General features: G+C 36.5%; 1 protein-coding gene and 1 non-coding gene across 2 annotated transcripts; both read right to left on the bottom strand.

Moving 5' to 3' along the window:
- Positions 1-11,857: 11,857 nt before the first annotated feature.
- On the bottom strand, positions 11,858-11,964 carry LOC125393005 (U6 spliceosomal RNA). Its single transcript, XR_007229671.1, has one exon. It is a non-coding gene; the product is annotated as a U6 spliceosomal RNA (small nuclear RNA).
- Positions 11,965-21,594: 9,630 nt separating this feature from the next.
- Positions 21,595-22,168, bottom strand: LOC125392556 (keratin-associated protein 19-1-like). The gene has a single exon (XM_048422355.2). The coding sequence runs from the start codon at positions 22,152-22,154 to the stop codon at positions 21,873-21,875; it is 282 nt and encodes a 93-aa protein (XP_048278312.2). The 5' UTR covers positions 22,155-22,168; the 3' UTR covers positions 21,595-21,872.
- Positions 22,169-22,640: the final 472 nt, after the last annotated feature.

Genomic DNA, 22,640 nt, shown 5'->3' with positions numbered 1-22,640 from the left:
TCTTTAAGCTGAACCTGCTGCATAGAATTAACAAGATCATAGTGAAACTTGATTTGTTTAGAAATGGCATGAATGCCCTCTCACTTGGTGGAGATTTATGCTAATCTGTGTATGGATTAGCTTGTGTTCTGCTTTCACTGTTGCTATAATTGCAAGAGTGGGGATTCTTATTGCCAATTGTAACTAACTTCAAATTGCTCCGTTCCAAGGATGCCCCAGCTTGTGTTTCTCTCAGCATCTGTCTTTTGCAGTTCTCCCAATTCACTCCACTGTTACTTGCACTAATGTTATATTAGTATAGCAGAGGGAGTAATGGGTGGCAAACATGCTAAGTTTGGATGTTTAGCATGGTTTGATGCTAGGATGTTAGAGAACTGCCTTCATCAGAGACCTTCATTGTTGTTCAGAGGGGAAGATTAGTACCTTGAATTCCTCCCATTTCTTTCTCCTGGATAGCTATTTACAATTTTCCCTTGAGCTGTGATTTTGCAATCATTTTCTCTGCATTTTCTTTTAGCTAGTAAAGAGAAGAACGGTGCAACTGGGTAGCATTATGGTACCTACCCTCATTCTCTTTCACCCTGGTCACATTCCCCCAGTGTGTCCCCAGGACAGACCTTTGCCTTGTTTTGAGAAGTTAAATCATATTTCCAGCTGTTACCCTTCTACTGGTAACTCCAGAAAATAGAGTTTGAGTCTACAAATCATCCACTCTTTCTGTGAGGTCATCGTGACCTGTTTCAAAGAAAAACAGGGAGTATTGTGGGAACACTCATATCTGCCTTCTGCTGTTAAAACCTTTGGAGGAGAGAAGTGAATAAACTTAGAAAAGAAATGACATAAGTAACAAAGAAAGAAAGAAAGAAAGAAAGAAAGAAAGAAAGAAAGAAAGAAAGAAAGAAAGAAAGAAGAGGGAGGGAGGGAGGGAGGGAGGGAGGGAGGGAGGGAGGGAGGGAGGGAAGGAAGGAAGGAAGGAAGGAAGGAAGGAAGGAAGGAAGGAAGGAAGGAAGGAAGGAAGGAAAGGAAGAAAGGAAGAAAGGAAACAATTCCGTAGAATCTAGATTAGTAAGCCAATTAACTTATTAGACTTATTTAACAAAGCATGGGTAACTCAAGAACAATTTGATCACTGAAAGGTTCCCTCCCATAGTGACTCTTGAAGAAGGCTACATCCTGGAACTCCCTGTTTGTTTTCACTGAGCTCCAACAAAGACTTTTTTCTGAGCAACTGGGTACCACTTTACAACTTGAGAATGTCCAGAGTCTTGCAGTTTTCTGAGATTCTTTCGCCTAGTGAATTTCAGAAAATTTCTGATTATAATGAGACTCACTGCTCCATCCAAAAGGGTAGGAAAGGATGAGTTAATATTGGAGGAAATATACATAGAGCAACACTTAGCATAATTATTTAATTTAGTCTTCTAATTGATTTGATGGTGATTTCTATCTTCTATCCAAGACAAAATGACTGTCTTAAGTCATTTTCTTTCTAAAATACGTATCCTCGGACTTCAGAATACATTTTTAGACTTTAATTTTTCTGATTTTTTTTTTTAAAAACTATTGAGGAGCTGGGGAAACAACACAGTGATTATGAACAATTGTGGTTCATACAAAAGACCAGGGTTTGTGCCCCAGTACCCATGTGACAGTTGATAGAAATATTTAGCTTCAGTTCCAGTGTATCTGGTACCGTCCCCTGGCCTCTGCAGTCACCAAGCATTCACACACACAATATATATGTATTGTGTGTGTGTGAAGCTCTCACACACATATAATAAAAATTAGTAAATCTCTTAAGTAGTGATCCACAAAACAACTGACACTTGACCTGCTATTGTCTTGGTAAAAATAATCTTTAAATCCCTTGAACAGTCAATATCACATTTCCTTATTATTAACAAATATTACTGGTTTTATCATGAAAATGGCACCACTTTGGAAGTGTGTCTTAACTTAATAAAAATAGGTAATGATTTCTTTCAGGATCACTAGCAGTTTCTAAAACATACAAGCTTAAACTTTCACAAATCATTTCAAATATTTGGAAAATTAATAGTTTTAAGCTATGCAAATGAATGAAGCGTATTAAGAAGGAAATAATCCAAGTTATTTAGAAATCACTTTTCAAAATAGAACATACCCAAACTATGCTAGAATTCATGTGACAGAATCAACATTCATTAATTATAGAAATGTTTGAAAATTACTTATCCAGTTGTACTCTTAACTTCTCAAACAAACAATAAGGGAAAATTACTTTTGAATATGTTGCAAAAGTCTATTTTTATAAATATTTGGACATTTTAAGAGCTTTATACAAAAAATGATATATCTACATAGACAGAAACTATATTTACTGGAGAAAAAAGTATTGAGGTAATGACAATCAGAAGTAACAATGGCCCTGTACATCAAAAGTTAGATTATGTTCATGTTTAATTAAAAGATAGGGCTCACGGTTTTGCAACGGTTCATCAATCAACCAAGTATATCCAATAATAAATTTGCTAAAACAAATTTAATCCAGCATGCAGAAAAAATAAAGATATCATGCTAGAAAATTTAGCCTTTCAAATCCGGAGAAGATTGTTTCTTTTAGTTTTCTAATTCCTTGAATTCTGTTGAAGGATGATGTGATGTAGTTGAGATGAGAGACAATAATAAAATATTCTGTTTTAATATATAAATCTTACAAAGTGGCATTTAAGTATGAAAGACTAATAAAATATCTTCCTCGAAATCCTTGATATGTTTTCATTTGATTGCTTTCTAACGTAAAATTAAAGGACAATTTGCTGAATCCTTTTGGAGATAAACAAAGTATAGGAATGATCTTATATGTTTTGTTTTTCACCAAGTAAACATTTGGAAAAAAATCTTTGGTTATGCTTTTAGAGGAAACAGATTTGTCCAAAAGGTAAATAAAAGATAAAAGTGAAATCACAAAATATGTAAGACCATGGAGAAAATTGAAAATAATAAACATTTGGAGAAAGGTTTGGTTGAAGACTCAATTTATATAGACAACTAAAATCACAGTTTTTTGATATCAATTATTAGTTGCTGTATGATAATGTCTCTGTTTTTGATGATAAGAGTGGCTTGGGACAATTTTCTGTGTTCTGTCAATTATATTTTAAATAAACTCTGATTGGCCGGTAGCCAGGCAGGAAGGATAGGCAGATCAACCAGACAGAAAGTAGAGGGGGGTCAAGGAGAACAGGAGAATTCTGGGAAGAAGGAAGCCCATTCCTCTGCAGTTCCAATGCAGACACAGAAGAAGCAAGATGTGACTGCCCCACTGAAAAAGGTACTGAGCCATGTGGCTAACATATACTAGAATAATGGCCTAATATAAGTTATAAGAGTTAATAAGAAGTCTTACCTACTAGGCCAATTCGTTTATAACTAATGTGATTTCTTTGGGACTTAACTGTGGAAACTGGGCAGGACAGAAACATCAGACAACATAAGAGTATTTATTCATGCATATTTGTGAGAACATGTAAATTAAAACCAAAGTTGTGTAGATGACATGAACAAATGATCCTTAAACTATGAGGTTAAAAACACCCTATTCTATACCTAGGTTATTACATTGTCTTTAGAATCCATTTTACTTCAGAAGTAGATATTTGGGATTGTAGAAAGAAATTAATGACATAAAAAGTTTATATTGAATGATCTGTTTCTATTATGTATATATCTCACATGACATAAAAATAGATTTAAACATGTAGATCACTATTATGCTCTTCATAATTGTGTCTTTTACAAAATGGTATGTGGAACTTGTAATTTTCCTGTTGTGTGTGTGACCATACATAGAAATAGCTTAGTTACAGATTTTAAACATTACGTATTTATTTTTTATTGATTTAAGATAACATGTGATTTTTGTTCTTATGTGATGGTATAAGATGGGTGTAGAAAAAAGAAACCCAAGGAGTCAAGATGTTGAGATGCATAGGAGAATACAGTCAGATGAGGAACAGACATTGAATTGCTATGTGTCAGAACACAGAACCAAAGATCAACAGCCAGTTACTGAAAACTAAGAAATGGGAAGAATTTGAACACAAGCAGTTGATGGGCAGTGACCCTTAAACATAATTTAATCTTGAATGTCTGACCTCTAGTACTGAATCAATAAATTTCTCTTGTGTAAGCCAGGGAAGTTTGTGGTACTCTTTAAGCTGCAGAAGATTAAAGTCACCTGCCTCCTTGACGCCATGGCTTACACTTGAGCTGCATTTATATGCACACATGTTAGAAGAACTATTTTATAATAGTTCTTGCAAAGAAAACAATCACCAGTTTTAACTGATTAAAAGAAACAAGCAAACAAATAAGCAAAAACTGTAATACCACAGTATCAGCGAGAAATATTGAAGGAATGCAATCCTGGTATATGTTTCTAAAACTCTGTATAACCCTTGCTATCCCAACTGTCTCTAGACATTTTTGAGGATTTAATATCTTGTTTAATGTAGACAGAGACTGCTCATTCAAATCCTGGCATCCAGATCTGAATAATCACACAGAAACTGTATTAAGTACAACACTATTTGACTTATTAGCGCAGGTTTCTTACTAACTAACTCTTACATTTAATTAACCCATTTCTATTATTTTGTATATCACCACAAGGCTTGTGGTTTGTCACCTCTTGCTTTTTGAGCAGCTACAAGGCATCTTCCTCCTTCAGCAGTTACATGGCATCTCTTTGACTTCACCTACTCTCTCTTTATATTTCTTCCAGCCTGTCTCTATTCTGCCCTGCAACAGACCAAATAAGCTTTATTCATTAACCAATAAGAGCAGCACATATACAGAAGGACAGCCCACATAGTTTAATCAGTTATTCCTATGTTTCAGCGTACTATAAAAAGCAAATGAACATGTAGATGTAGTATGTGTTGTGTGTTTGTGTGTGTGTGTATTTGCATATAATTGAATAAAAGAAGTTTAAAATAATAATTAATCACCTTCTTTTTCCTCAAAGGTTCAGCGTACTTCCAAGTAATATTTGCTGAGCTCATGCTATGTGGAAGGCATAATTCCAGGAGCTCATGTCACCCAATCAGGGCTGCTTATTCAAAAAGCACATGTCGTCTTTGGAGCATTGAAATTAAATCATCCTTTAAGTCACTTCATTTAACTCTTTAAACAATTAAACATTTCATATATTTCTGCTACCTATTTTTATTATGAATTAAAGGAAGATAGAAAAGGAGCCACTTAACTATTATGCCTACCTACTCTCTTTCAAATCAGTGTTCTTCCTTTGTGCTGAACTTTTATTTCTGTTCTCTTATCACATAGTGTTGATGATTAGAAATTTTCTCATTAAGTCTATAAAATTTGTTTCTTCCATGTAAATAAAAAAGAGCCTTAAAAAACAAGGTTGATTTTGTTGTAAGTAGGTGCATACATTTGAAAAAAAACATAAGAACAGTTAAAGATAATACTTAGAGGACCTCCAGTCTTGATATGAGTGTTTATGCCTAGTCTTATAGTCTCTTGTTATGCTGTGTTCAGTTGATATTACTAGAAGGCCTGTTCTTTTCTGAAGGGATGTTGATCTGGAGGAGAAGGGAGATGGGGGAGGACTAGAGAGAGTGGAAGGAGGAAAGGTTGAAGTCTAGATTATTGTATGAAAGAATAAATAAAAAGATCATATCTGAAAAAGGTTCTGCTCTAGATTAAAACCATAACATAACATTATAAAAATATATTACAAAGCAAGATAACCAATCAAATTGGTAACATATAAATTAGTATGTATTAACATATTACAAGGTATGGACTTTGCCACTCAGAGGATATTAGTTTTTTGAAAACTGGTCACAAATACAATGCTATCTCCTAACTGAGCTAAGACTTTATGCAGACCTTCTGGTAGTCTTTAAGAAAATCATAGACTGATATCAGAACTATAATGGCTTAGAGAACTAGACTTTTCTCCTTTCCAATAGAACCCATGAACGCATTTTCTCTGTAGTGTTATGGGTGCCCACTTTAGAAGCCTCCAGAGATGGAGACAGGGTTAGGGCTGACAGGGCTGGTAAGTATGGGTCCATTCTACCTTGACTAAAGCTCAGAGTTGGAATGAACTTCTTTTCCTTCAAGGTTATTGCCAACAGGTGTGACTAATATCCAGACCTGTTATTCCAGGTATTAAGAAGTAGATCTTTTTCTACCTCAAACACAGTCTATCCCTTAGGAAGATAACAATGGATTCCACCTAGGGAGTGGTTTGCCTATAGAATGTTTTGGTCTAGGGTGTGAGTGTTACTTGTCTTGTTCTAGTAGCAGCAGAATGTTTAACTAAGATTCTGTTCCATAATCCTTCAACTGGTTTGTTTGTTCGTATCCTGTGAATGCAGTTTTTTTTTTTTTAAATCTTGCTCCTACCTTTTGGAGTTAGGGGTATTATAAACAAATGAAAGTTAAATGCGGGTGACTTTCCCTATTCATTGGAATTCCTGATACTATCCTATGTTTCTGTTTTATTATTTTCACTCTTGTCTTCATTCTCTTTACTTATCTTTCTAATCTCCATGTCCCTACCCTGGTAGGTGGTATTCTCATTGAAGCAGGTCTCTGTCTCTGACACAGGGCCACAACATCTTTCTGCTGAGGTCATTGCGACTCGAAACTGAGCCGTTGCCAAAGTTCCAGCTGCTACAGCAGGTTTCACAGTAGCCTACAGCGTCAGGAGTTAAGAGTTTTGTCTGACCAGCAGAGTCTTCAAGTGTGAGTGTTGTCTGCTGCTTAAGGGCTTGTATATCTCTAAAATGAGTGTGGCAACAAAATATTATCCATGGACCTCATTTCATGTCTTCAACTACAGAAGATATAATCTCAGGTTCTGGATTCTACTTAGGATAATTGTCCAAATACCACTAAAGCACACGGTGGTTATGTTGACTTTGACTACGATATCTTCCTAGAGCACAGATGAGTTAAGAGCCTATCAGATCCCATAGCTAGGCATCTTATCATTACCATTCAAAACAATGAATACATTATTTGTTTATTTAAGTCATTGTCATGTGAAGTTGTATCTTATTTCTTATTAAGTTTAAAAAGTGGTGGTCACAGATATTTTTAAAAAATAACTTAAATACAACACTCTTATTATCTATTTCATTGGTATTTTTTTAAAGTAAATTTTATTAAATTATAAAAGTTTCCATTTCCGCCCCTCTTCCCAACACCCTCCCACTCCCCCCACTCCCTCTCCTCCTCCCTCTTCGTCCCTTAGGGCAGTCAGGGTTTCCTGCCCTGTGGGAAGTTCAAGTTCCTCCCCCCTCCCTCCAGGTCCAGGAAGGTGAGTATCCAAACAGACTGGATCCCCAAAATCCAGTATATGCAGAGGAAACAAGTCCCAGTATCATAGTCAATGGCTTTTCAGAAAGACTTCGGGCCAGCCACATTCAGAGAATCCGGCCAAATTCCGAGAATCTGGTTAGATCACGTCCTCGTTCAGTCCCAGTCCAACTGGCCTTGGTAAACTCTCATTAGATCCGTTCCCTTGTATAGGTGGGTGATAGCATCCCTCGCAGTCCTGATTTCGTTTTTCATGTTCTTCCTTCTTCTGCTCCTCATTTGGACCTTGGGGGGCTCAGTCCGGTGCTCCAATGTGGGTCTCCGTCTGTATCGCCGTCCTTCGCCAGATGAAGGATCTATGGTGATAAGCAAAATATACATCAGTATGGTTATGGGCCACGACCGATTCAGGCACCCTCTCCTCTGTCCAGAGAACAGTCTGGGGGATCTCTCCTTGGACCTGGGATCCCATATATAATCAAGTCTCCTGTAAACCCTAAAATGACTCCCTTAGTTGAAATATAGTCTTCCCTGATCCCATATTCATCCTTCCTCCCTCCCCCCATCCCAGGCCACCTAGCTTTCCCCATTCCTCCCCTACTCCCTTCTCTCTAACCCTCTCCCCTTCCATCAATCCACCCACCCACCCCCATGCACCCGAGGTTACGTGGGACTCTTGTCTATTTCCTACCTCCTGGCGGATAGCTAAATAATCTTCATCAGGTTCATCTTCTTATTTAGCTTCTCTAGGATCACGAACAATAGGCTCAAAGACCTTTAATTATGGTTAGAATCCACTTATGAGTGAATACATACCATGTTCCTCTTTTTGGGTCTGACTTACCTCACTCAGTAAAGCGTTTTCTATTTCCATTCATTTGCATGCAAAATTCAAGATGTTATTGTTTTTTACCGCTGAGTAAAACTCTAATGTGTCTATGTTCCACACCTTTTTTAACCATTCTTCTATTGAGGGGCACCTAGGCTGTTTCCAGGTTCTGGCTATTACAAATAGTGCTGCTATGAACATAGTAGAACAAATGCTTTTGTAGTATGTTAGGGAATCTCTAGGGTATATTCCCAAGAGCGGAATTGCTGGGTCCTGAGGGAAGTTGACTCCCAGTTTCCTGAGAAACCTCCACACTGATTTCCACAGTGGCTGCACGAGTTTGCATTCCTACCAACAATGGATGAGTGTTCCCCTCACCCCACATCCTCTCCAGCATAGGCTATCATTGGTGTTTTTGACTTTAGTTATTCTGACAGGTGTAAGATGGTATCTCAAAGTGGTTTTGATTTGCATTTCCCTGATCGCTAAGGAGGTTGAGCATGACCTTAAGTGTCTTCTGGCCATTCGAAGTTCATCTATTGTGAATTCTCTGTTAAGTTCAGTACCCCATTTTTTAATTGGGTTAATTAGAGTTTTAGTGTCTAGTTTCTTGAGTTCTTTGTATATTTTGGAGATCAGACCTTTGTCTGATGAGGGGTTGGTGAAGATCTTCTCCCAGTCAGAAGGCAGCCTTTTTGTCCTACTGACAGTGTCCTTTGCTTTACAGAAGCTTCTCAGTTTCAGTAGATCCCATTTTTTCATTGTTTCTCTTATTGTCTGTGCTGCTGGGGTCCTACTTAGGAAGAGGCCTCCTGTGCCTATATCTTGTAGACTACTTCCCACTTTCTCTTCTATCAGGTTCAAAGTGGACGGATTAATGTTGATGTCTTTAATCCATTTGGACTTGATTTTTGTACATGGTGATAGATATGGATCTACTTTCATTTTTTTACAGGTTGACATCCAGTTATGCCAGCACCATTTGTTAAAGATGCTTTCCTTCTTCCATTGTATAGATTTAGCTCCCTTGTTGAAAATTAGGTGTTCATAAGTTTGTGGGTTAATATCTGGGTCTTCTATTCGATTCCATCGGTCGACTTCTCTGTTCTTATGCCAATACCAAGCTGTTTTCAATACTGTAGCTCTATAATAGAGTTTGAAGTCAGGGATGGTAATGCCTCCAGAAGTTCTTTTATTGTATAAGATTGTTTTGGCTATCCTAGGTTTTTTGTTTTGCCATATAAACTGGATTATTGTTCTCTCAAGGTCTGTGAAGAAGTTTGATGGGATTTTGATGGGGATTACATTGAATCTATAGATTGCTTTTGGAAGAATTGCCATTTTTACTATGTTGATTCTCCCAATCCAAGAGCAGGGGAGGTCTTTCCATTTTCTGGTATCCTCCTCAATTTCTTTCTTCAAAGACTTAAAGTTTTTGTCAAATAGGTGTTTCACTTCCTTGGTTAGAGTAACCCCAAGATATTTTATGCTATTTGTGGCTATCATGAAAGGTGATGTTTCTCTGATTTCCCTCTCTGCTTCTTTACCCTTTGTGTATAGGAGGGCCACTGATTTTTTGGAGTTGATCTTGTATCCTGCCACGTTACTAAAGGTGTTTATCAGCTGTAGGAGTTCTTTGGTAGAGTTTTTGGGGTCACTTATGTAAACTATCATATCGTCAGCAAATAACGAAAGTTTAACTTCATCCTTTCCATTACGAATCCCCTTGATCTCCTTATGTTGTCTTATTGCTATTGCTAGAACTTCAAGCACTATATTGAAGAGGTATGGAGAGAGTGGACAGCCTCGTCGCGTTCCTGATTTTAGTGGAAAGGCTTTGAGTTTCTCTCCATTCAGTTTGATGTTAGCTGTCGGCTTGCTGTATATTGCTTTTATTATATTTAGGTATGATCCTTGTATCCCCAGTCTCTCCAACACCTTTATCATAAATGGGTGTTGAATTTTGTCAAATGCTTTTTCAGCATCTAGTGAGATGATCACATGGTTTTTTTCTTTCAGTTTATTTATATGATGGATTACATTGATAGATTTGCATATGTTGAACCAGCCCTGCATCTCTGGAATGAAGCCTACTTGATCATAATGGATAATTTTTCTAATGTGTTCTTGGATTCGGTTTGCCAGTATTTTATTGAGAATTTTCGTGTCGATGTTCATGAGTGAGATTGGCCTGTAATTCTCTTTCTTGGTTGTGTCTTTGTGTGGTTTTGGTATTAGGGTAACTGTAGCTTCATAAAAGAAGTTAGGCAATGACTCTTCTGTTTCTATATTGTGGAATACATTAAGGAGTATAGGTATTAGCTCTTCCTGGAAGTTCTGGTAGAATTCTGCATTGAAACCATCTGGTCCTGGGCTTTTTTTGGTAGGGAGATTTTTGATAACAGCTTCTAATTCTTCGCGACTAACAGGACTATTTACATTGTTCACCTGTTCTTGGTTAAACTTTGGTATATGGTACTTATCTAAAAAAATGTCCATTTCTTTTACATTTTCCAACTTTGTGGCATATAAACTTTCATAGTAAGATCTATTGATTCTCTGAATTTCCTCTGTGTCTGTGGTTATGTCCCCCTTTTCATTTCTGATCCTATTAATTTGCATGTTCTCTCTCTGCCGTTTGATTAATTTGGATAGGGGTTTGTCAATCTTGTTGATTTTCTCCAAGAACCAGCTTTTTGATTCATTGATTCTTTGGATTGTTTTCTGTGTTTCTATTTTGTTGATTTCAGCCCTCAGTTTGATTATTTCCAGTCTTCTAGACCTCCTGGGTGAATCAGCTTCTTTTTTTCTAGATCTTTCAAGTGTGCTGTTAAGTCTCCAATGTGTGCTTTCTCCGCTTTCTTTAATTGGGCACTTAGTGCTATAAACTTTCCTCTTAGCACTGCTTTCATAGTGTCCCATAGGTTTGAGTATGTTGTGTCTTTGTTTTCATTAAATTCAAGGAAGAGTTTAATTTCTTTTTTTATTTCTTCCTTGACCCAGGGGTGACTTAGTAGTTGACTGTTCAGCTTCCATGAGTTTGTTGGCTTCCTGGGGGAAGTATTGTTGTTGAATTCTAATTTTAATCCATGGTGATCTGACAAGACACAGGTAGTTACTAATATTTTTTTGTATCTGTGGAAGTTTGCTTTGTTACCGAGTATGTGGTCAATTTTCAAGAAGGTTCCATGAGCTGCAGAGAAAAAGGTATTTTCTTTCCTATTTGGGTGGAGTGTTCTATAGATGTCTGTTAAGTCCATTTGATTCAATACCTCCAATAAATCTCTCAATTCTCTGTTTGGTTTCTGTCTGATTGACCTGTCCATTGGTGAGAGAGGAGTGTTGAAGTCTCCTACTATTAGTGTGTGTGGTTTGATGACTGCCTTGAGTTCTAGAAGAGTTTCTTTTACATATGTGGGTGCCTTTATATTAGGAGCATAGATATTCAGGATTGAGACTTCCTCCTGATGAATTGTTCCAGTTATGAGTATGAAATGTCCATCTCCATTTCTTCTGATTGATTTTAGTTTGAATTCGATTTTGTTAGATATTAGAATGGCCACACCCGCTTGTTTCTTAGGTCCATTTGCTTGGAAAACCTTTTCCCAACCCTTTACTCTGAGTAGGTGTCTGTCTTTGTGGTTGAGGTGTGTTTCTTGTAAACAGCAGAATGTTGGATCCTGTTTTCGTAAAAATATGGAACGCTTCACGAATTTGCGTGTCATTCTTGCGCAGGGGCCATGCTAATCTTCTCTGTATCGTTCCAATTTTAGTATATGTGCTGCCGAAGCGAGCTCTTCATTGGTATTTTAAATAATTTATTTCTTACTGAAATTAACTTGTGTATAATTACTTTATTTGTATTCTCCTTCATTTAGTGCCCCCAATGAGGGTACAAGCCCACATTTACCAGACCAGCTTCCAACCACTGCCTCTCTAGACAGCACCCAGACCACCCCAACCACAGCACACTGCTGCAATGTTGGTGTGGGAGAATGGTTTGTATTCGGTCAATTATATTTTAAATAAACACTGTTTGGCTAGTAGCCAGGCAGGAATTAAAGGTGGGACAACCAGACAGGAAGTAGAGGCAGGTCAATGAGAACAGGAGAATTCTGGAAAGGAGGAAGCCCATTCCTCTGCAGTCCTGATCCATCCACAGAAGAAGCAAGGTATGACTGCCTCGCTGAAAAAGGTACTGAGCCATGTGGCTTACATAGATAAGAATAATGGGCTAATATAAGTTATAAGAGTTAATAAGAAAACTGAGATAATGGGCCAATCAGTTTATAACTAATGTAGACCTATGGGTGATTTCTTTGGGACTTAGTGATTGCAGGAACTGGACAGGACAGAAACCCTGACAACACAGTGTCTCCAGCTGACCAGTTTTTTTCCACATTGCAATCCCCATATTATTACATCTGCACATGGTTTCCCACTTCTTCCAACAAAGTTTTCTTCAGGATTAGGGACATCAATTAGGGGTTGATTGTAATTGGTATATAGGGTTGGGAGTTGGGGTGAAATTTTATAGACTCAGGGATCCCACTAAAATTAAAAAAAGAAAATTGAATGGGATAATAGATATATTAGTGTGAGTAAGTTCACACTAATAATAATAGTAATAGAATAAATGCTTGTGTGCTATTATTCTTGTGTATTGATACAAATTCAAATTCTGTTGTATTGAATATGCTCCTATTTCTGTTTACAATATTTGTACACTGACACAAAGTTATTTTGTCAGATTGTATGCATGTATGTTTCTACCTCTGTTTAAGAATTTTATTTATCGATATAATTTTAGGATATATTTATCATATTGTACTATATATGTCTACCCCTCATCAAGTTCTAATATGAACTCTTAGTTATACAGGTATTAAGTATTACAGACCAATAGTCATTCGTGTTTATCATACTTATAGTAAGACTAATCAGGTTCTTTAAATACATAGAGATTGTATTCTGCTAGATAGGCAATCTTCAATCACTTCAAAGAACTGTAGAATATGGTGTTTAAATAAATCAGGGTTCTGTTAACACGAGACACGACTATTCCTGGCAGCACTGATATATCCCCAAAAGAAAGTTGAGCACCAAAGACACTTCACTTGGAGCTTGTTTTCTTCTTGACAAAACTGCCCTTTTGGCAAGGAAGTGCCCGTGCTTCAACCACTGACAGAATATTCAGTGTCCAGACTGAACAAGCAAGATTCAAGTAAAAAGACTGCCAAATCTTGCCAAGACAGAGTAAGACAGTTTTAAGAACTTTTCCTGTCTCCGAAAACAATCTGTCTAAGCCTCTAGGTTTCTCTAGGCCTCAGTCAAATTTGGTTGCTCCATTGTTGCAAATGAGACTTTGGGTGATTGCCCAGGTAACCAGTTGTCTCTGTCATTTACTGCACATTTTGGAAGTTTCTTGATTGTACTTCCTGCCTACTCAAGTAATATTATTTCTCTTCTCAGGTCTTCAATGGGTTGAAGACTAGATAGTCATAGGCACTTTCCTCTTATGAATTAGCCAAGCCATTTTTAATATAAGACTTAGACTCCTTAGGATAAAAAAATTATTAAAACATTTATCACATGTTTCTTGCTTGATATTGTTTACACTGGTTGTAATTCCAATTTTTATGCTTGATATCTGCTCTTATTGTATATAGTTTTGCATTGGGTTTGGAACTCTTTTGAAGGTGATGGGGAACCTCCTTTAGCCAATGGCATTTGAGGAACTTGACCATGTTGGGCATGGCCTTGGGTACCAATAAGGTGCATGCCTGCTCACTTGCTCTCTCTCTCTCTCTCTCTCTCTCTCTCTCTCTCTCTCTCTCTGCTCTCATACCAGGATGCTGGATTCCATTTCTGTTCCCCATTCACACAGAGGACTATGATCTGTGAATTCCCCCTTTAAATAAAGAGCCCCTTACTATATGCAATTCTGAGTTAGTAATGTGAGATTACTTTATTCATGTTCTCCTTTAGACTTGCTTAAAATTTTCAGTTCATTGTAATTCTACCCTTTGTAAGATGTGATATTCTCTTTCAAAAAACACATAAATTAGATTCTTCCCACATAATTGGCGTTAAATTGAACATTGATTATCCTGGTATATTTCCCTAAAATAACCAAAAGTGTTTGAACAAAGTTGTATAACTACTCTTTGAAACACGACTCATGATTTTCCAAATCATCAACAGACAAGAGGGATGAAACATTTTTTTTCAGGACAAAACTATTATCTTCAAAAATATCTGTATATTTCCATTTATACTGTGTTCTGCTTGCTGGGACCTGATGGGTACATTTTAATTAAGTGAAATGAGAATTATTCAGCATCAGTAAAGGTAGGTAATACCATTCTTCTACTTGTCAGCAAACGAGATTTTAGCTCTGAAATTGATTTTATAAAAGCATTAAAAATAAAAGGACTTGAATTATCTGTGGATATTACTTTTTATTTTTTAAAAAAGATAATATTAAGTTATATTTATTTTACTGAAAAGTCAAAAGATATTCTTTTTGCATTCAAACCATTAACTACGAAAATGATTTTTGCATTAATTTGCTCACAAATGCAGTAAGTGTTCATTGTTCATGGCTTGGCATGTGGAAGTGGCAGTTTCACAAGCCTTAAGCTGTCTAAAACATTCATAAACAAACCTTCAAGCCACTGGCCTTTCTGCTTCTAGCATCACATGGTCTAAACCACCAATTCTGCTACTTCCTGCAGGGATTCTCATATTAACCCACGTCAAATAAGTGTGTGACTGAATTAAGTCTCTGTGCCCTGAAATAGAGATCCAACAAAAGGTCACACTGGTCACTTTTTATGGTAGCAATTTAATTTGAAAGACATATTCCACCCAAATCCTGTGTGGGTGACTGTGTGTGTTTTTGAGTGTCTATTGCCAGGAATGGAAGTGATAGATTTATTTGTGTTAAGCTACACTGAATTGCACTGCCTGTCTACTCTTAAAATAAATTTTTTCCAAGTAAGTAAACACAAAATTATAAATCACGATAATTTCTTCACAATGAAATTAATAATTTAAAAATGTTTTGTATGCATTTCTCTTTCTGGTCTTATCAAAAATCTCCTAATTATTTGCTAAGAAACTCAGTATTCTTCATTTTGTCAACCAACTTTGCATTTGTAGAATTATAATTATATCTATAATTATAGATAGCAACAGGAAGTAAAATCATGGTCTATACTCAGAAAGATATGTTTTCTTAAGATTGTATGAACAATAATGTTCTGTGAATCACTAATTCTTTTTTCATCCATGTCTTCTGAAGAATCCATTAAAAATAGACTTTCAGACTTGTAAACATGACCTTTCAAGCACACTTGAACTCCATAAAGGGTTTGGAAATGATTTTGACAATAATCTGTCCATTGTTCAATTAATAATTGAACACTGTTATTGAAGATGCAGTCAGGTCTAGCCAGTAACATTTACATCACAAAAATCAAGTACACATTTTTTTTTCTTAACCAACATCCAGGAAAATACATCTTGACTGTGACAGGGACTTCATGAATCTAAAGGATCTGTGATTTACGCTAAAATTCAAGGCCTGTGCCATCTGCTACAGAAAGAACCCATCTCCTCTGCTAACCTGTTGTGGGTACTAATAAATCCATTATGTATTTCTTCAACCAGCAGGCCATCAAAGATAATTTCATTTCAGAATGGAATTATTTTCCACGGGAAGACATTTAGTTTAGTGGCAAAACATTTTGTCACGCATACCTGTTATTATTCTCAGTAGCATGCATTGGCCTGCATCTTAAAGACATAGAAAGCATATTTTATCCAACATGCTTTATCTACTTTTGTGCATAGTAGGGCATAATCAGCAGTAATAGCAATGGGATTTGATTGATGAATGAGAAATTTATTTGCCATTTTTCATTGTGTACAATTAAAAATTTTTAAAGTAAATGATTACAAGTTTTCTTGCAGTCCAGCTTTTTCAAGAAAGAAGGTGTTAAGTAAAAATAAAGTAGTAAACAGCATGCAGTTGTTCACACCTTTAATCGCACTGCTTAGGAGACCAAGACAAGAGAATTCCTATGACCAGACATAGTCATATTAACCTCCTGGCTGCTGGAATTACAGACTTGCAATGCTACACCCAGTTCATTTGCTCCTGGGGATCCTACCCAGGGTTTTGTGGATGCTAGGCAAACACCCTACCCACCAAGCCACATCCCCACCCCATGAAAGTGTTTTCAATTGTTCCTTTCATGTTTGAGAGTGCAATGAAATTATATCATTTTACCTCTGTTGTGGAATGTTTTCATCAAACTCTTACACTCTGGAGATGGAAAGTACATCATCCTTGAATCAGAGGTCAGAGTCAACATTCAGCAGGCCAGAATATTTTTTTTAAATTTTATTTAAAATTACTTTTTTATTTTATATACCAACCACAGTTCCACCTCACCCTCACCCCATCCCCCATCCACTCCTCAGAAAGAACAAGGCCTCACATGGAGAGTCAATAAAGCCTGAAATGTTAAGTTGAGGTAGTACCAAGCCTCTTCTCCCTACATAAAGGCTAAGAAAGACACTCCACCATAGGGAATGGGCTCCAAAAAGCCAGTTCATGCACCAGGGATAGATCCTGGTCCCACTGAAGGGATCCCACAAACAGACCAAGCCACACATCTGCCACTCATAACAGAGGGACTAGTTCAATCCCAGGCAGGCTCCCCAGCTGTGTATCTAGAGCTCATGAGCTTCCATAGCTTGGTTCAGCTGTCTCTGTGGGCTTGGCCCCACAATTCTCATATAATCCCTCCTCTATCTCTTCAACAGGACCCTTGGAGCTCAACCAGTGTTTGACTGTTGATCTCTGCATCTGCTTCCATCCGTTACTGGATGAAGGTTCTATGATGACAATTAGGGTAGTTACCAATCTGATTACAGGGGAAAAACAGTTTAGGCACTCTCTCCACTATTGCTGGGAGTCTTACTGGCAAAGATTGGTTATCCTTGTGAATTCCTAGGAATTTCCCTAACACCAGGTTCCTACCTAATCCAATAAAGGCTCCCTCTATCAAGATATCTCTTTCATTGTTCTCCCTTCTCCCACTCCATCCCCCCCAAACTCAACTATCCCATCCTCCCATTCCCCATCCCCTCCTGCCTTCTGCCACCTCTCCTCCTATTTTACCCAGGGAATATCATCTATTTCCCCTTCCCAGAGCAATCCAAGCATCATTCTTAGTGTTCACCTTGTTACCTAGCTTCTCTGGAGTTATGAATTGTAGTCTGTTTATCCTTTGATTTACACCTAGTATCTACTTATGAGTGAATGTGTACCATGTTTGTCTTTCTGAGTCTCGGTTACCTCAGTCTGGATGGTTTTTTTCTAGTTCTATCCATTTGCCTGAAATTTTCATGATGTCATTAATTTTTACAACTGAGTAAAACTCCATTGTGTAAATGTACCACATTTTCATTATCCATTCTCTAGTTGAGAGGCATCTAGATTGTTTCTAGGTTCTGGATATTATGAATAATGCTGCTATGAAAATAGTTGAGCAAGTGTCCTTGTGGTATGATTGAGTATTCTTTGGGTATATGCTGGGTCTTGAGATTGATTGATTCCCAATTTTCTGATAAGTTGTCATACTGATTTTCAAAGTGGCTATATAAGATTGCACTTTCACCAGCAGTGGAGGAGTGTTCCTTTACTCCACATCCTCTCCAAAACATCACCCTTTACAATAGCCACAAATAATATAAAATATCTTTGGGTAACTCTAACCAAACAAGTGAAAGGTATATCTGAAAAGAGCAAGTCTCTAAAAGAAATTGAAGAAGATATCAGAAAATGAAATTACCTTCCATGTTCTTTGATAGGTAGTAGGGTCAACATAATTAAAATACAATCTTATCAAAAGCAATCTACAAATTCAATGGAATCTCCATCAAAATCTCAACACAATTCTTCACAGACCTCAAAAGAACAATACTCAATTTCATATGGAAAAACAAAAAAACAAGGAAAGCTAAACCAATCCTGTACAATAAGGGAATTCTTGAGGCTTCAACATGCCTGACTTCAAGCTCTACTATAGAGGTATAGTAATAAAAAAACAACTTGGCGTTGGCATAAAAACAGACATGTGGACCAATGGAATTGAATTGAAGATGCTGACATTAATCCACACACTTATGAACACCTGATTTTTGACAAAGAAGCCAAAACTGTACAATAGAAAAAAGAGAAAGCATTTTCAACACATGATGCTGACATAACTGGATGTCAACATGTAGAAGAATTTAAATAGACCCATATCTATCCCCATGCATAAAACTTAAGTCCAAATGGATCAAAAACCTCAACATAAATCCAGCCACAATAAACCTCATTGAAGAGAAAGTGGGAAGTAACCTTGAACACATGGGCAGAGGAGACCACTTCCTAAATATAACACCAGTAGCACAGACACTGAGAGCAATAATCAATAAATGGGTCCTGAAACTGAAAACTTCTGTAAGGAAAAAGACATTGTAAATAAGACAAAATTGAAGCCTAAAAAATGGGAAAAGATCTTCACCAACCACACATCTGTCAGAGGACTGATCTCCAGAATATGGAAAGAACTCAAGAAACTAGACACCAAAATACCAAATAATTCAATTAAAAAATGGGGTTCAGACCTAAACAGAGAATTCTCAACAGAAGAATCTCAAATGACCGAAAGATATTTAAGAAATTGCTCAACATCCTTAGTCATCAAGGAAATGCAAATCAGAATAACTCTGAGATACCATCTTACACCTGTCCAAATGGCTAAGATCAACTGACCAGAATTAACCATAGTTTTTGCTGACCCAGATTAGGATAGCGAGACACAAGAAGAAATGGTAAGGGTTTAGAAAGATTCACAAGTCTCTTCAATCTGAAAAGTGTGGAGAGGCAGGTTCATGTAATCATTCCTTCATAACTCTTTGTATCAATTATATTTTACCCCAATATCTGACTCCCTTGTTTTATTTAATATTAGAACAATATAAATAATCACTTTGTTTGTCCACTTCTTTCCTCCCTCACAATAATCCCATATACCACCCCGTGCTCTTTTTCAGATCGTGGCCCCTTTCCATTAATTGTTGTATAAGTATATATATATATATATATATATATATATATATATATATATATATATATATGTAGATACATTGTATATTTCTAAATATAGTTTTTAAGTCATTTATATATAATATAAATTAGTGGTATAATATGTACCAAAAAATAGCCTATCTAAAACATCAAAATTAGCAACAAAGCTGTAAATCTTAAAGTATCAAAGAATGCCAAATATTAAGTATAATAAGTGATGGATTTATTAATCATCTTATTCAGTCATTCTATGCTTTGTCAGATACAAAAATCACATTGTTAATAAATATGTAAAAATTTATCTTTCAACTAAAAATAAAATAACCCCAAATGGGACATATATGGTACAATTTCAAGGCAGAGAAAGCATTGTGGAAGAGGGGTGGAAAGAATGGAGGGAACTGAAGAGCAAGGAAGAATAACGTTGAGTGTGACTGCTCAATACGACACGGACATTGTAATTATGAGCATGCAGTAGCTGTGCCTTCCTGAATGTAACCTGCAAAGGAATGGGGGAAAGGAGAGGGGAGCCGGGAAAAGCCTAGTCATGAGAGCAGGAAGAGGAAGAGCAATGGGGATGACAGAAGTTGAAGGGAAATGAGGAGATGTGAGAGTGTTGTGGTTGAGTGTAATCACAATGCATTGTGCTAATGTACAACACTACCGAAAATTAAAAATAAATGCATAAACATAAAAAATACACTAAGCAGCCATTTAAAAAAATTATCAAATAATTATTGCCATATTTGAAAAGAAGTTAAGCAAGAAACAAACCATAACAGCATAAATAAATGGGAGGAAAATTTATTCAATATTATTAAATAAATATTATCTTAAATATAATAATACAACAATATATAATATATTATAATAATATAATAGAGAAAGTGATGTTGCTGTCCATTGTTTTGTTAATTGATGTTATTCTCTTGCAAATCTTTTAGGTCTATAAACCCTTTGTGCTTTCTCAGGTGGCATTCTGTTGAGAGTGAAAGTTACCTGACTGGGACTCAAATTTCACTCCTAAAGAAGAGGATGAGAGGAGAAGTGGATATTAAGAAAATTATAATTCAGGTGGGAATGTCTTTCACTTGTCAGACTCATTGCCTAACGTGAAGTCCCGGATTTGTTCTTCTGCATTCTATGTACATGGTAAGGCAGTATTTTCACATATTCCAGCATGCAGGAGGTAGTGGCAAAGAGATCAGAAGTCCAAGCACATCCTTAAGTTCTGGTATATCCTGGACTCAAGAACTCATCCATAAAAGAGAAAGGGAGAGAGAAGAAGGAAGAGAGACTGTAATTCAAAACATTAAGACATTAGTTAAATCACAGACTGTCTTTCCCCTAAGAGATATTGAATAATATAAAATCTGTAGATCTAATTATATACCTCACAAAAACATTGCCTCACCATACACTCCAGAAAACTAAACTGGAAAATGCATTCCAGGTATTTTTAATTCAGAGATTTCTGGAACTTAGATTAGACAAGCAGCACCTTTAGGACAGCAGAAGCTTCACACTTTACAAAACTAAAAAGTGAATTAAGTGAACCTTACTTCTTAAGCAGCAGAGCTGGTGTAAGTTGTTCAGTATTCAAAACTGAATTGATTATATGTAAAAGATATCATGAGATTGAAACTTCATTGTGATGTTCATGGGAAATGTTACTTTTTGAGAGCAAATATTATTTTTTAACCAACAAATACTTTGGAATAAGTAATTATATGAGACCAAATCTTAGACATAAATTGTGAACAGAATCAGATTATAAAACTGGTCTGTACTTTTTTCTTTGGCTATTTTTTGCTTGTTTGTTTGTTTTTATCCTGTTTTATTTTTATTTTATTCTATTTATTATTATCATTATTATTTGTATTATTATGTTTTAGATGTCTGTTTTCTAATGAGGGGAGAAAGAATTGCTGTGATTTTTTATGGTTAATGAAATGGGGAATATCTAGAAAGAGTTGGTAGAGGGTCACTATAATCATATTATATGAAAAAAATCTACTTTCAACAAAAAAAGGAAATTAAAACAACTACTGAAAATAAAAGAAGAGACAGATGAAGGTAATCATGTTTTAACCTATCACATACCTTCATATCTTCTATGTTTAGGATGATATACAGCACAGGAAGTCAAACAGTAGGTGTAATTTGAATTGAATTTATTATTAAATAAAATATTAGTGAAGCAAATCATTGACTGATACAAAGAACTGATATCCTGACTGTAAGTCCATATTCTGGATTATAATGTATTGAAAAAATGACAGATTCATGCTTGTTAGGTCAGTTAATCATGTTTATTATGATGAATTTAAATTATAGACCATGAAGAGCCACAACAAATGTTAGTGACTGCATATGATAGATGAATCTATAAATTCAATTGGGGAGAGTCTGGATTCTTCCAGAGTGATTGATAACCAGTTCCTTTCAGAGCAATAAGTCAATAAACCATAAATGTCTTCTCTAACAAAGACAGCATTTTCCTTTCTGAAGATAAACGGTATAAGGAAGGTAGACTGAAGATCAGCAGCTCACTCAGTAGAATCTGGAGAAACGATATCCACCACAGCATGAAGGGCGACAGCAGCCATAGCCGTAGCCTCCGAAGCCAGAGCCATATCCATAGCCTCCAAAGCCAGAGCCATACCCATAGCCTCCAAAGCCAGAGCCATATCCGTAACCTCCACAACCACAGCCATAGCCCAATCTGCGGATGCCATTACATCCACAGCCATAGCCTCCATAGCCGTAGCCCAGGCCTCCAAAGCCACCATAGCCAGAGCCCAGGCCTCCGTAGTAGCCGCTGTAGTAGCTCATGGTTTGGGAGAGATAAACTGATTTGCACTGGAGATGAACTGAGTGTGGTGTGTATTTGCCTAGCTTTCCTGAATGCTTTTATACCCTGGGTTGAACATAGTAAACAAGAACATGTGATCCCATCTCCATGCGACAGAATAATTTCAAGTCTATAAATTCATTTAAATAGTTTCTTTGTTACTTAACAAAAGGTCCACACTTCTATTAAGGAATTGTTAGTGATCATTATTTTTTAATGAGTTTGCATTCCAGTAAAGGAAATGCTTCCAAGATGAAAAATGATTTTACATTCTTCAAAGGCCATGCTAGTGTTCTAATTAAAATCTTCTAATCTGGTTGATAGCTTCCAGTAACCTTGTAATTATGCAACTTTGGAGTGCCTTTCTTTTTAATTTGCATTCCATTGTTTTAGCCAACCATCATTCCTTTTGCTCAGCGTTTGTGCCTCAAGATACTTATGGCATCACCACAAAATCCTTAATGAAT

This window comes from Myodes glareolus, chromosome 2 (genome assembly GCF_982192425.1).
Source record: "Myodes glareolus chromosome 2, mMyoGla1.1, whole genome shotgun sequence".
NCBI classification, from domain to species: Eukaryota; Metazoa; Chordata; class Mammalia; order Rodentia; family Cricetidae; genus Myodes; species Myodes glareolus.
The sequence above is the reverse complement of the archived record's forward strand: the minus strand, read 5'-3'. Positions and strand labels throughout refer to the sequence as shown.